General features: G+C 46.3%; 5 protein-coding genes across 6 annotated transcripts; 2 read left to right on the top strand and 3 right to left on the bottom strand.

Moving 5' to 3' along the window:
* Window positions 1-8: 8 nt before the first annotated feature.
* Window positions 9-2,330, bottom strand: BDBG_01093 (uncharacterized protein). Its single transcript, XM_031720183.1, has 2 exons — window positions 1,508-2,330; window positions 9-1,163 (listed from the first exon to the last, which is right to left on the bottom strand). The coding sequence occupies exons 1-2, from the start codon at window positions 2,217-2,219 to the stop codon at window positions 874-876; spliced, it is 1,002 nt and encodes a 333-aa protein (XP_031576241.1). The 5' UTR covers window positions 2,220-2,330; the 3' UTR covers window positions 9-873.
* A 160-nt stretch (window positions 2,331-2,490) lies between these two features.
* BDBG_01092 lies at window positions 2,491-7,187 on the top strand. Of its 2 annotated transcripts, XM_031720182.1 has the most exons (3): window positions 2,493-2,958; window positions 3,047-4,209; window positions 4,294-7,187. In XM_031720182.1, the coding sequence occupies exons 1-2, from the start codon at window positions 2,636-2,638 to the stop codon at window positions 4,200-4,202; spliced, it is 1,479 nt and encodes a 492-aa protein (XP_031576240.1). In that variant the 5' UTR covers window positions 2,493-2,635; the 3' UTR covers window positions 4,203-4,209; window positions 4,294-7,187. The 2 variants fall into 2 exon arrangements, with proteins under 2 accessions (XP_002628184.2, XP_031576240.1); XM_002628138.2 differs by having other exon boundaries at window positions 2,491-2,958; window positions 3,047-6,766.
* BDBG_01091 (ATP-dependent RNA helicase DBP7) lies at window positions 4,125-6,754 on the bottom strand. Its single transcript, XM_002628137.2, has one exon. The coding sequence runs from the start codon at window positions 6,660-6,662 to the stop codon at window positions 4,302-4,304; it is 2,361 nt and encodes a 786-aa protein (XP_002628183.1). The 5' UTR covers window positions 6,663-6,754; the 3' UTR covers window positions 4,125-4,301.
* Window positions 7,188-7,204: 17 nt separating the features above from the next.
* Window positions 7,205-8,370, bottom strand: BDBG_01090 (pantoate-beta-alanine ligase; the record flags this gene model as incomplete). The annotated part of the gene is made up of 1 exon (XM_031720181.1): window positions 7,205-8,370. The coding sequence occupies exon 1, from the start codon at window positions 8,321-8,323 to the stop codon at window positions 7,205-7,207; it is 1,119 nt and encodes a 372-aa protein (XP_031576239.1). The 5' UTR covers window positions 8,324-8,370.
* Window positions 8,371-8,746: 376 nt separating this feature from the next.
* On the top strand, window positions 8,747-12,486 carry BDBG_01089 (acetyltransferase). Its single transcript, XM_031720180.1, has 7 exons — window positions 8,747-9,549; window positions 9,625-9,843; window positions 9,926-10,181; window positions 10,244-10,925; window positions 10,997-11,311; window positions 11,379-11,647; window positions 11,819-12,486. The coding sequence occupies exons 1-7, from the start codon at window positions 9,003-9,005 to the stop codon at window positions 11,988-11,990; spliced, it is 2,460 nt and encodes an 819-aa protein (XP_031576238.1). The 5' UTR covers window positions 8,747-9,002; the 3' UTR covers window positions 11,991-12,486.
* The last annotated feature ends 213 nt before the right edge of the window (window positions 12,487-12,699 follow it).

The raw sequence follows: 12,699 nt of genomic DNA, 5'->3' as shown, positions 1-12,699 counted from the left end.
GAACATGTAGAGTCGGTCTTTTCTTCTTGTGGATTTACCCTGATATGGTAGACTATTCCTGGTCTCCAAAGATTTTTTAAGAAGAGAATAAAATGCCGCATGGGGGAAGAGATGGCTGATATGAGCTTGCAATCGTTGGAGACGGCCCTAAGTTTTGTGACTGCTCGTAGTTGCGGTGGTAATATGAAAGGGGAGATAGATGCAAGCCGGGCCGCAACGCGACGCAAGATGTCTAATTCCGCGAGATATCGTATATGAAAGAAGCCCGTTGTAGGTTTTTTAAATCTGCGTGAAGGGTAAGAGAGAGGGTTTGTCGGAACGCATCTCACTTGTCTTCTGAAAAGAGATGGCAGAAATGTGAGTTGGGAGTTTAATGCTGGTTTGCCACTTCCAAGGTTGTTTGTTGGGTGACGAAAGAAAGGAAGAAAGGAATATGATAAAGGGACTCTATACTTCTTGGTTTTTTCTGATGTGAAAAGAGTTGGGCTTGGAAATTGTTAAGTAGAACAGAGCTTGAGAAATGTATTCAATGATACACAAAAGTACCCATAAAACTTTTTGGACAACACGAGTGAAGCTCCCTTCAGCTTGCATGAGGATGAGAGAGAGGAATGGCGAAAAAGCAATACGGAGTTTTGTTTTGATCGCACCACATGACGGGATGATATCTTAGAATCATACCAGAAACAGTTGCTTTGTTGGATGAAATGGGGGTCATCTGTAGCCAGGCTCGAACAAAACAGTAAAGAAGAGGGGATATATCAATTGAAAGGTGTTAATATCCTCCCACTTCACTTCCTCCAGCCGTCTCCTCGGAAGAATACGAATGTCCTCTCGTCATGCTAACACTACACGATGAGAGGATCAAGCTCGTCAGGGCCAAAGTTCAGTCACTTCCCAAGTGCCCTGGTTACATCCATCACCAGCTTCGCCACAGTCCTCAGCTTTCTCAATTTGCCTGGTTAGAGTCCACCTCATCCGCTTTGCATTTTCCGGAGAAGTCAAATCGACACTTTCAACCTCTTCAGGAACAATGACAACGACACGGAAATTCGCTCTTGCTATAGGATCATGAATGTCGTCCACTCTTTGACCTAGCATGAGCGAATGATTATTTGATGACTCCAACCGTGTTGTTCCAGGTGGCGGGTTTTTGAAGGAGCCTATTCAGCGACGTGGTTTATTATTGATAAGTGGGTGGTTAGCCGCTTACGCATATATGCATTCTCCATTTGCAAAAGGAAAAGAGGAGTCAGAGGGAATGCAAGAATGACAGTGTAGATTGGGCATTTGGGTGAGAGATAGCGTTACTTCTCTTTCATTTTTGTCTGGCAAGCAATGAAGTTTATATAAAGGGATGGATACGTGTTCTTGCGCTTGGTTTTACGGCATGGTGCATGTAGAACAAAACGATTCGTTGTAATTCGTGACGTGACGTTAACGCCAGACAGGAAGAAAAAATAAAGGAAAAGAATAAGAAAGAAATTATATCAAGTTTAAAACATACCTCTCATCGTGGGGCTTAGATTCGCAAAATTAGCTGTAATCTCCTTCTCCCAAGTCCATCTCTTAACATCATCATCTGCGCTGCCCTCTCTGCGTCGTACCCACTGCCGTATATTTTCTCGCGACTTCAATTCACCGGCATCACGGCTGTCGCTTCCAATGATAAATGACCTACCCTTAATCCTCCATTGCGTCATCGCATCTTTGACCCAGAAGACGGCTTCAATGGGGCCTCCGCCTCTATCTCTATTTCCCCAATCGGATCCGTCATAGGAAGACTCCATCTGAGCAACTTTTTCCATTCGGACATCGGTGGTAAATGTCAACAAGTCACTTTCGAATACAGTGGGGTTTAGCCCACCCTCCTTGCTTCCTTTCTCGTCTTCCAGAAGCAGTTTCCTAGCCTCCTCTCGCAAATCAAGTTCTGTCCAAAACCCACGGAATATGCACGTACGCACGCGAGGGTACACGGAACCATTGCTGTCTCTATAGATAGTGGCCAGAGAAAATTCTGGAGACGCGAGCATTGATATGTGGGATTGGAAGAAGGGCCGCCAGGGGCCCCGGGATAAGAGAGAACTGGCATGTTGCTGAAGAACCATGTTTGTACGCTTGTGATGTTTCCTGAGTTCGCAATAGGTAGCGGTGTATGTACATGGAACTGACAGATTCAGAGCCGGGCCAATATGGTGAGAACCGTACGAATATCGCATCCAGGATCAGATCGTCCTTCAGATGGAGAGCTTCGTATTGGTCCAAAAAAAAAGATAGATGTTTAAGAATAGCGTATCTAATGATGTAAATCGCGATTCATGACACCACAGTTCTCGTAGCCATAAAGCATTAAGGTCTCCCCAAACAATGGAACCTCTGGCGGGTGTGTTGGATCACCCGGGCCTAACCTTGGAATGGATTAGTGCAGTAACTAGTTAACTAGTTATTTCAACTCCTCTTGTGATGATCTGATAAGATAAGTTCATCTTCCAGACGACCCGTACAGACGTGCAAACTTCAAACTCCAAACCCAGTAACATATGGTATACGACATGTTTAAAACATCCAAGCAGCTCGATTAATAAAATATAATTATCGATCATTTCAAAATTTATTTATCTACTGAAGATTCGGAATGTCATCTTCTGCATCCTCAAACCCCTTCTCCGCTCTAGGTGAGGTGGACAGAACAACAGGCAAACTGCCGCCTGCCACTCCATTATATATCCTTCGCGGCCATGGATCACCAATACACGCCCTCCATTTTTATAGTATGAATTCAAGACTTATCTCCGGTGATTCAGATGGCTGGGTAGTTGTTTGGAATATGAGTACGAAACGGGCTGTTGCTTCGTGGAAAGCCCATGAATCTGCTGTTCTTGGGGTTGAAGGAGTCGTCTTTCGCTCGAATCAGGATGCAGAGGGGAAAGGAAGTGACAGTGAAAGGTGGATATTTACGTATGTTGTCGCATATACTCCCTTTTCATACTTCTAAGGCTATGCTCTATATTATCCGTTTTGATGCACCTAATGATCCCTCCTACAGACATGGTCGAGATCATAAACTCCGAGTTTGGCGTTTAAATCTCGCCGATGAAGACGGGTTAACTAAAGAATTACCCGTTGATGAATCAAAGGGTGCCCAGTCACGAAGCGAACCTTGGATGCTTCATTCGTTATCCGTAAATGCGTTAAATTTTTGTGCATTTGCGCTCTGTCGCATCTTCTCAGCTAAGATGGTGACCTCAGATACTCAAGGTTTCAATACGCGAGACACTCAACTTCCGGAAGGAGAGAGTTCGAAACAGCCACATGTTTTCTTCCTAGCCGTGCCCAACGCCCTTAATTCCGGCGGGATAGATATATTCCACCTACCATCTGAAAAGCGCGTATCGACCATATCTCCTGATCCATCAATAAACACGGGGATGGTAATGGCCCTCGAGCTGTTCAGAGCACCCCAGGGGAATTTATACCTTATCTCGGGCTATGAAGATGGTCGGGTTATGGTACATAGAGAAAGGTCGCCTGGTGCCGTAGAAAGAGTGAGCTTCGATCAGCCGCTATCTTGGAGCTGGGAAAGGATATATATCAACCATGCGCATTCCCAGCCAGTTCTTTCTATCGCTCTCTCCCCTTTGGAGAAACAAAAGGATCGTTTCTTCTTCTCATCGTCCGCCGATGCAATCCTTGCCAAACATCCCGTCGCTATCACTGTCGCTCCATCAAAGCCATCGATTTCAGCAAAGACGGATACGCCACTGAAACTTTTGAACACAAAGCATGCTGGTCAGCAGGGCCTGCAAACACGAAACGATGGGAAAGTATTTGCTACGGCCGGATGGGATGGTAGAATTCGAGTCTACTCGTGCAAAAGCATGAGGGAGTTGGCCGTTTTGAAGTGGCATAATGAAGGTTGTTATGCCGTTGCGTTTGCAGATATTGGCGACTCGAATAAAAATGATGAAAATAATAATGCTGCTATGGAAAGGAATACCGTCGTAAATACAGATGATACGGGCACGGCGCCTGAAAGTACTCGCGATACAAATACGAAGCCGGAAAGCATGGCGCTTAACCTTGCCCATCCGCTCGGATCGCTGGCAGCAATAAAAGAGCAGCGGAGCAAGAAGGCGCAATTTACACATTGGCTTGCGGCCGGATCGAAAGACGGGAAGATATCACTTTGGGATATTTATTGAATTTTATGCAAGTTTTATTTTTCTTCTATTTTAATCTTTTACGATAAAAAAAAAGGCATTACGGCTCCCTAACGCTAGAAACCGACATTAGTTATTATTTTACGCGATATTAAATTCATTTGCCCCTGCCATATGTTCCTTCATCTTCGCCCGCATTTTACGTGCGGCATCAGAGGTATTCGTGTCCTTGGTGGCCTGGGCACCATCCCTAGCTCCCTTCCTATCAGCCTTGAATTCCTTCTTCGTATCTTCTTTACCGGGTCGAAGGCCAGGAACATTGATCTTAGCGGGTCTATCGCGCAGCGCAAAGCTCTTGGCCAAATGGCCTAAATGGAGATCCTTGATGTTAAACATATCTCGTTCGCTAGCAATATGCGTGGCATAAGCGCGGATATGAGACTGGTAGGCTCGTCTGGCCATCTCGAGGATGGTCGGGTTTTCAAGCGCCCAGCGCTCAATGTCAAGTTGCCACTCTGTTGCCTTCTCCTCCCAGCCCTTACTCGTCGATTCGGTGTTCCCTCCAAAGCCACGCTTCAACGACTCGTTCACATCTATGCAGGAAATTTTAGTGCCGCCGTCTCGATAGCCGCGTTTTAGAATTTCGACGTATTTCTCTTCGTTGCCGGGAAGGAGGAATATGTGGGCTCTGCCGTCGCGTCCTAATCTTGCAGTTCGGCCGATTCGGTGGAGATGGTCATCTGAGCTAAAGGCAGGATCATACTCGACTACAAAATCGACGTTTGGTAGGTCAAGGCCACGAGCTGCGACATCAGTGCAGATCAGAACAGCTGCTTCACCCTGGCGGGAGAAGGCAGAGAGAGTTGAAGTTCTGACATGTTGAGGAAGTGAGCCATGAAGTTTATAGATCGTGACTGGATTAGTAGGGTTCGAGAAGGCTGTTGCTTGCGCAACTGTTCCATGGATGGATGCTGGTTTGGTGGGAAGCAAAGCTTCGGTATTTTTGAGCTCTTTCCCTCCGCTTTTGTTGTCTGAATCTTGCCTGGAGAAAGCTTCGAAGTGGAAGTCCACGGAGTCCGCACAAGAAACGAAAATTATTGCTTTCATAACAGAGCCTTTCCTGGCAAATGTTCGTTTCATCAACGCCGTAAGAGTAACGAGTCGTAGCTTCGCAGCAACCACTGCGTACGATTGTTTAAGTTGTGCAGGGACCGAAAACTCGGAGTTGGTACCAGTATTATTCGTCTTCGTTTCGTCGTCCTCGTCATCCGGGTCAGCTTGGACATGCACAGCGTCTTTGAGACTTATCTCCCCTAGCCGCTGCACATTCATTTTCAAAGTCGCAGAACACAATATTGTAACTCGCTTGGCAGGCAATCCCGAGATTCCCTTTGATTTCTGTCTCTCATCTAACCTTTTCACAATCCCCTGAATCTCCTCCTCAAAGCCCAAATCCATAAGCCGATCCCCCTCATCAAGGACTAGCCACCTGACATTACTAACATCCAACACCTTGGTATTCTCCAAATGATCAGCCAAACGACCAGGCGTAGCCACAAGAATATTCAACCCCTTCCTCAACCTTGCCTTTTCGGATTTTTTCTTCTCCCCACCAATAACCGTGCCTGCAACGATCCAATGCGCACACCGTAACAATTGCTCTAACACAACGGATATTTGTTTGCATAGCTCTCTCGTAGGAGCAAGGATGATAGCAAAAAGTCCCGAATCTCGATGCACAGCAGCGTTATCCGAACCATCGCTCGTCCGCTCAAAAGCCTTCCCGTTGGTGCTTGACAAGTTAATCAGTCGCTGAACTAGAGGAAGCAGATATGCCAATGTTTTTCCCGATCCGGTTTGGGCCTGGATGAACGCATCGCATTCTTCCTTCAACAGCTGCGATATGGCGCTTTTCTGAACGGCCGTCGGAGCCTTAAATTCAAGCTTTGTCATCAGGTGCGCTGCAAGCATCGGGGATAATCCCAAGGATGTGAAGGTATCAATTCCATCGATGAGGGGCGCATTTGAGGGTTTAGAAGGCTCGGCGCCTTCGTCTGTTTTCGGTGGCTCGACGGCAGAAAGAGGCGCGGGGTTGAAGGAGAAAAGGGAGGAGATGATCTCACGCGGTTGATTCTGGTTCTTGCGAGCTTGGTTGCCTTGAGTATTCCCCCTGTTATTGCTGCTGCCGACGTTCGTAGAAGTAGGGGTGTGCCCGCTAACGCGATACGACGACAACGAAGACCGTTTAAAATCGTCATCGACCCTCTGCCGTTTGGCTGGTCGAGGGGATGGTATTTCAACTCTATTCGGGTTCCCTGTTCCATCTTTCCGCCAGGCATGATCCTGGTCTTCGGAGTTGGGAAATTTGGATTTATTTTGACGGTGAAGGGCGATTTTCTTTACTGAAAGGCGATCTTTCCATGTCCCACCTTTGAACTTTTGCTGGGTTTTAATGATACCATCACCCAAATTGAAGTTCAAGAGCATGCCATCATCCGCCATGATGCCAGATAGTAGACGGGGAATGTTCGTCTCCCTTCCTATGATCCTATCCAGGTTTGTGGCTCTGTGTTTTGTCTTTCAGAATTAGATATTGGGTTGAGTTTTTCCGGTAATGTTTGACAAATGAGCAAACACGCCGAGAAGAGATCTGGTTCTGGATTACCGAAGGCCATAAATTCGTACTTTGTAGTGGCATCAAAATGACTCTGTAGCTGTTGAAGAGAATGGATTTTATTAAAATATTCTACAGTAGAATATCTCGATACGCCTTCCCATAAACACTATGTCAGTGTCAGTACGATCCAGGTTTGAACAGCTTAAATTTTCACCAACCACAGCAATCTGATAGAGTATTTTCTCCCATGCACAAGTCCAATCACGACCATACCATACAGCGAGTGGATAAGAACGTAGGGTTATTCAAATAATCTCATTAGATAACTGCCCGAAATTCATTGGTTGATAGATAACATAGATAGTCTATTTCAAAAATAAACCAGCCGAAACAATTCATCCCATTCATATATCCTTCAAAACCGCCATCAGAGAATGATATTGTCAATCAATCTCACAGGGTTATCACCCCCATTCTCCCCGCAATCCTCGCCAGGCTGCGGGCTTTCCAAGGGTAGCATTTTTACAGCGCCGCTTAAGACGGCACCTTTCGAGCCATCTACAACTTGCAATTCTTCGAGTGAATCCACATCCGCGAGCGAAATGTAGTCGAGCTCGAATATTGCCCGCTCCAGAGGTGGCAGCGCTTGTTGTTCACGAGCAATGGACTCCACGAGTCGGTTCGCAGGTCCCAGGATCTCCTCTCGGGCCCGCTTACCTGACAAGTATGCCCTCTCCGCCTCCTTGAGCGCTTTATACAATACAAGTCCGACCTTGCGTCGTCTCGCACCAAGCATCACATTCCGCGAGCTCATGGCCAAACCATCCGCTTCTCGTACTGTAGGCCCTAATTTCACATCAGTCCCGACATGTAGGTCCTTTACCATCCGCTTGATGATGACCGTCTGTTGCACATCCTTTTGGCCAAAATAGACTCGGTCGGGTGTCATGATGTTGAACAGTTTCATGCACACGGTGGCAACTCCTCGGAAAAATACAGGCCGCGAAGCTCCCTCCAGTAGTGTTGCTAAGGGCGTGATTGTAACGAACGAGCCGTATCCATCTAGCTCAGAGGTTGGTGGGAGCGTCGGATACATGACATTGCTCGTCGGGGCAAAAATTGCAGAGATTCGTCCTCGCACCGAACCAGTCCTTGCGAGGCACCCGTCGCCAGACGCTGCACTTGCTAGCTCCTCGTCTAGTTCTTTTAATTTCTGGATGTCTGCCTCCCACGTCCTTGGATATTTGTCCAGGTCCTCGTTCACTCCGAATTGGGTTGGATTAACGAAGATACTAACAAACACGTCCGTGTTCTCGATAGCGGCTTGGCGGATTAGAGACAGATGGCCATCGTGCAGTGCGCCCATAGTAGGGACTAACCCAACGGTTCTCTTGGACAGAAGCAGCTGCTTTCGGTATTGCCGGAGCGCGGGTACATCTCGAAATACCGAAAAGGGCGCCTCTCGGGAGTTAGGAGCGCCATTGTTGTTGTTGGAACGCCATGACGGCGTTACTGTGAGGTGTAAGCCATTGGAACAAAGCAACATAGCAGAAATCTAGAGTTACCCACAGGAAAATCGCCTCAGCCAGCGTGACACCATGGTAGGACTTTGTTGAAGCTTATTGATGTTATATGTTAAAGAATGGCAGCCATAAGCTACAACGGAATGAAACTAGAGAAGAGAGAACAAAATGACATGGAGAGAAAAGAGAGTCTATGAGATATATATCCAGCTTTACATTATGGGGCAATTGAAAGCCCCATTGCTCATATATAATAGGCAATTGCAAACAGCATTGTTGTCCTCTGTAACACTGTTCGCAAATAGTTTGATGTTGTTTAACATCGAGATTGTAGCAAAAAGAGTGCAAATTGCCGAACAATGGTTGGATACGTCATGGTCACGTGCGCACTTTCCGTCCAGTTGGCATCATGTGACCGTATTGCCGAGGTTGGAGTTTGGGATTGTTGAGGATATTAAGGAGCATCATGACGGACCCAGACCAGACGAGGCACGGCGAAAATGAACTAAGGAAAGCTCAACAGTTCGCGTCCCCCGAGGTTGGCCGTACTTGAAGAAGGAGAGATTTGGTGTCTTCGTCGACCTTGCGCGCTGAACTGTTCGATAGTGGCATATTGGCGGGCGCGTCTCTCCTTGATCAAGCCTTTCTCGCGTTACCTAATATCATTTGATAACAACAAGTACAGAGTACAGTCACAGCATCATGTCTTCTCCAAAGGATGCAGGCCATATGGCCCCAGATCTAGAGATCGTCGGAGATCGGGTCACTGTACATCCAACGGGCTTCACCGGTGGCCCAGATGTCAAAGATGGCATCACTGAACGGGAGCTTGTGCGGAACATGGCACGCTTCCGAGAGAACCCCTTTGAGTTCTTGCGCGAAGTCAGCTTGTTTGTGTCAGGAACAGGATGGCGAGCCTATGATAAGATTATTGGCCAGCCAATATTCTATCCTGGTTTCGCAGAGAAAATGAAGTCAAATATCCTGAGTAATCCGTTATTGAAGGCGAAGATTACTGAACTGGCAGAGTTGCGATCGCGAGTGGAAGAAGAACAAGGGTTACTGGAACCCGACAAGTCGAAAAAAGGCAATGACCCTCGATTAAGACGAAAGAACGAGATTGAGGCTAATTTAAGAGAAGTCGTCGACACGATGATGGAAAATATGATTTGCAAAATGGAAGGCAAAAACTTTATACGGGGAGCCTATTATCTTTGTACACAGCTTCTTACGCGAGCATATCATCAAGGTACGTACGTACGTTTTTAAACTGATTTTATCTGAACAAACATAGAAATATCGGGTACTTATGCAGATTATATAGGCATTCATGTTTCTAGTGAAGAAGTTCTCCGTCTGAGGTCGGTCGCGGAAACCGCAGCAAAAAATAAGCAATCTATTGTATTTTTACCTTGCCACAGATCTCATGTAGACTATGTATCCCTGCAATTAATTTGCTACCGTCTTGGAATTGGATTGCCCGTGGTTGTGGCGGGAGATAACTTGAATATATCTTTCCTTGGGAGTTTCTTGCAACATGCAGGTAGGTCTTATCCTTATCACAATTCCGAGCAAACTTTCATCCTATGCAATGGTTTTCCTTGAGGGCTGACAATATGTTCTAGGTGCCATGTGGATCCGTCGAACTTTTGGCGACGACCCCTTGTACCATACACTTGTACAGGCGTATGTTGATACCCTATTAAAGGAAGGGTTTAATTTCGAATGTTTCGTAGAAGGCGGTCGGTCAAGGACGGGAAAGCTCCTACCCCCGAAGTTTGGTATCCTCAGCTTTCTCCTAGATAGCGTTGCTTCCGGTCGAGTCGAAGACGCGATCATCTGCCCAGTGAGCACACAGTACGATAAAGTTATTGAAACTGAGTATGTATATTAACAAACACGAGCGCCTTGAAGATAAACCTATGCTAAGAACTTCTGATCAGATCATATATTAGTGAGCTGCTGGGACAGCCGAAACAAAAAGAAAATTTAGTTGATTTCCTTAATTCTTCGTCAGTCCTGTCACTCAAGCTTGGTAGAGTTGACGTCAGATTCCACGAGCCATGGAGTCTGAAGGCATTTGTCGCGGAGCAGTGCGCTAGAATATACAATCTCCCCAATAACGGCGAAATACAAGTGAAAATGGGAAGTGCGGAAAGAGGTCGTCTCCTCCGAACCCTGGGATATCGCGTGCTCTCAGACATCAATAACGTCTCCGTTGTAATGCCGACGGCACTCGTTGGCACGGTTCTCCTTACGCTCCGGGGGCGTGGTGTTGGTAAAACTGAACTTGTGCGCCGTGTTGATTGGCTCTGCGACCGAGTTCGTGCCCAGGGCGGAAGAGTAGCGCATTTCTACAGAGCCCCGACGGAACAGGTCGTTGATCGAGCCATCGAAGTTCTCGGGCCAAAATTAGTCGGTGCAATTGGCGGGCTTGCTGAACAGACCTTCTACGCGGTGGACCGGTTCCAGCTTTCTTTTTACAGGAATATGACGATTCATCTCTTCATCACAGAGGCATTGGTGTCCGTTGCTATGTATGCCCGTGTAAAGCAAGGGGGTGGCCCGATGAACCAGCGCAGCAGCTATGATGAGCTGGTGACCCAAGTGACCTTCTTGTCCCAGGTAAGACGATGTATTCATATCTTACTCGTTGTGAGTAAATATATTCTCTTCTCAACTAACCTCTTCTCAAGCTTTTCCGAGGAGAATTTATCTTCCCACCAGACGGCTTAGCCCACAATCTCGAGAAGACGCTTAATGGACTAGAACGAGACAATGTAATAAAAATCACAAGAGACCCCTCAGGCATACCGACATATGTCGAGTTAAGCGATGAAGAACGCCAATGCGGCAGAGAAAACTTTGATTTCTACTGCTTCCTTGTCTGGCCTTTTATTGAAGCAAGCTGGCTTGGAGCTGTATCGCTTATGGGACTGACTCCACCCCTCAATAATGGCCCCAAGTCGCCTTGGGTTGATATGAAAAAAGCACAGGACAGCGCTCAACTGGTAAGATATCACCCAAAACCTGCATCTTCCCACCAGTATGTACACAATATTAACCACCAAAAAAAAGTTGGGCAAAACGCTCTACCACCAAGGTGATCTGTCATATTTCGAAGCCGTCAACAAAGAAACCCTTAAAAACGCATATCAGCGATTTGAGGAAGAAAGAATCATCATCGTCACAAGACCGAGGATGAAGGATGTGAAGACAAGCCAAGCGCCCACCATGAGACTAGCTCCCAGCTGGATGCCTGAGCGCGATGCAAAAACAGGCAAACTCCTAGCCCGGGGCAAGCTATGGGACTTTATGTCCCTAATAGCCCAGTCGCGGCGCGAAGGGTATGTAACCGCCCTCGGTTTTTTTTTTTTTTTTTTTTTTTTTTTTTTTTTTTTTTTTTTTTTTTTTTTTTTTTCGCCCCTCCTTTATTTCCGCCCTTTTCTTCCTTTCATTATTTACATAATAAGGTCCCCCGCCCCCGTTGATCGGAGCTGACACTTCCAATCCTTCAGGAAAAACCGACGAGATGGAGCAACCGTATCCTCTCGCGTGCTCACCATGACCGATTCGGTAGGTCGGGAGGTGTTCAAAGTTGCAGCCGCAGCAGAAGAGTCTGCGGAAGAGGTTGACGTGTCTACAAAACAGCGCAGACGGACGCCATTGGGCTCGAGCGCGAAGCTGTGATAACGGAATATATGTTATATAAGGGGTCCCTTGGTGTCTTTATATCAATCCCTATATATATAACCGCTCATCGTGATACCAAGTTTGCTCTTGCTTTTTTATTTGCTTTGGCTAGGTTTGTAATGCACTGCTTTTTTTTAATTTCGCTTCTTTGAGAAAGCTTCAATTCTTGCACTCTACGCGATGAAGCTGCTATATTCTTCTCTCTCTGTTATTTCTTTCGACTTCTTTCCATTTTTTGTTTTATAAATAATTGCCACCGTTGATGCTATTAAGCGGTTCCTTATCCGAACACCCCAGGACAGGTAATTCAACTTGATACTCTCTTAATTAAGAACAAAATTTTTATGATATTCAGAGGTGAATACTGTCATACTTCATTTTCTTCATCTTTGTTCTGAACCTGTTCGTCATTATCTAATATATATATCCATTGCATCTCTCCTCTCTATTCTTCCTTCCACATCCAGATAGTATATTTGAATACCAGACGATACATTATAAAACACCATCCCAGCCAAAAGTCTGGCCAAAAGCGATATGGCCAATACGAGAGTCGTACCAATTATCCCTGTCGATCCAAGGCTGGTTTTTGATGACAAGGGATGGTGCAGTGCATTGTGGTAGGTCTCTGATTGGCTGTATCAACCCCAACCGGCCCCACGAGCATACGCGTCATTGGCGAGCTAAGACTTTCTTGTTCTAGACA

The sequence above is a fragment of the Blastomyces gilchristii genome (assembly GCF_000003855.2).
Source record: "Blastomyces gilchristii SLH14081 genomic scaffold supercont1.2, whole genome shotgun sequence".
NCBI classification, from domain to species: Eukaryota; Fungi; Ascomycota; class Eurotiomycetes; order Onygenales; family Ajellomycetaceae; genus Blastomyces; species Blastomyces gilchristii.
The sequence above is the reverse complement of the archived record's forward strand: the minus strand, read 5'-3'. Positions and strand labels throughout refer to the sequence as shown.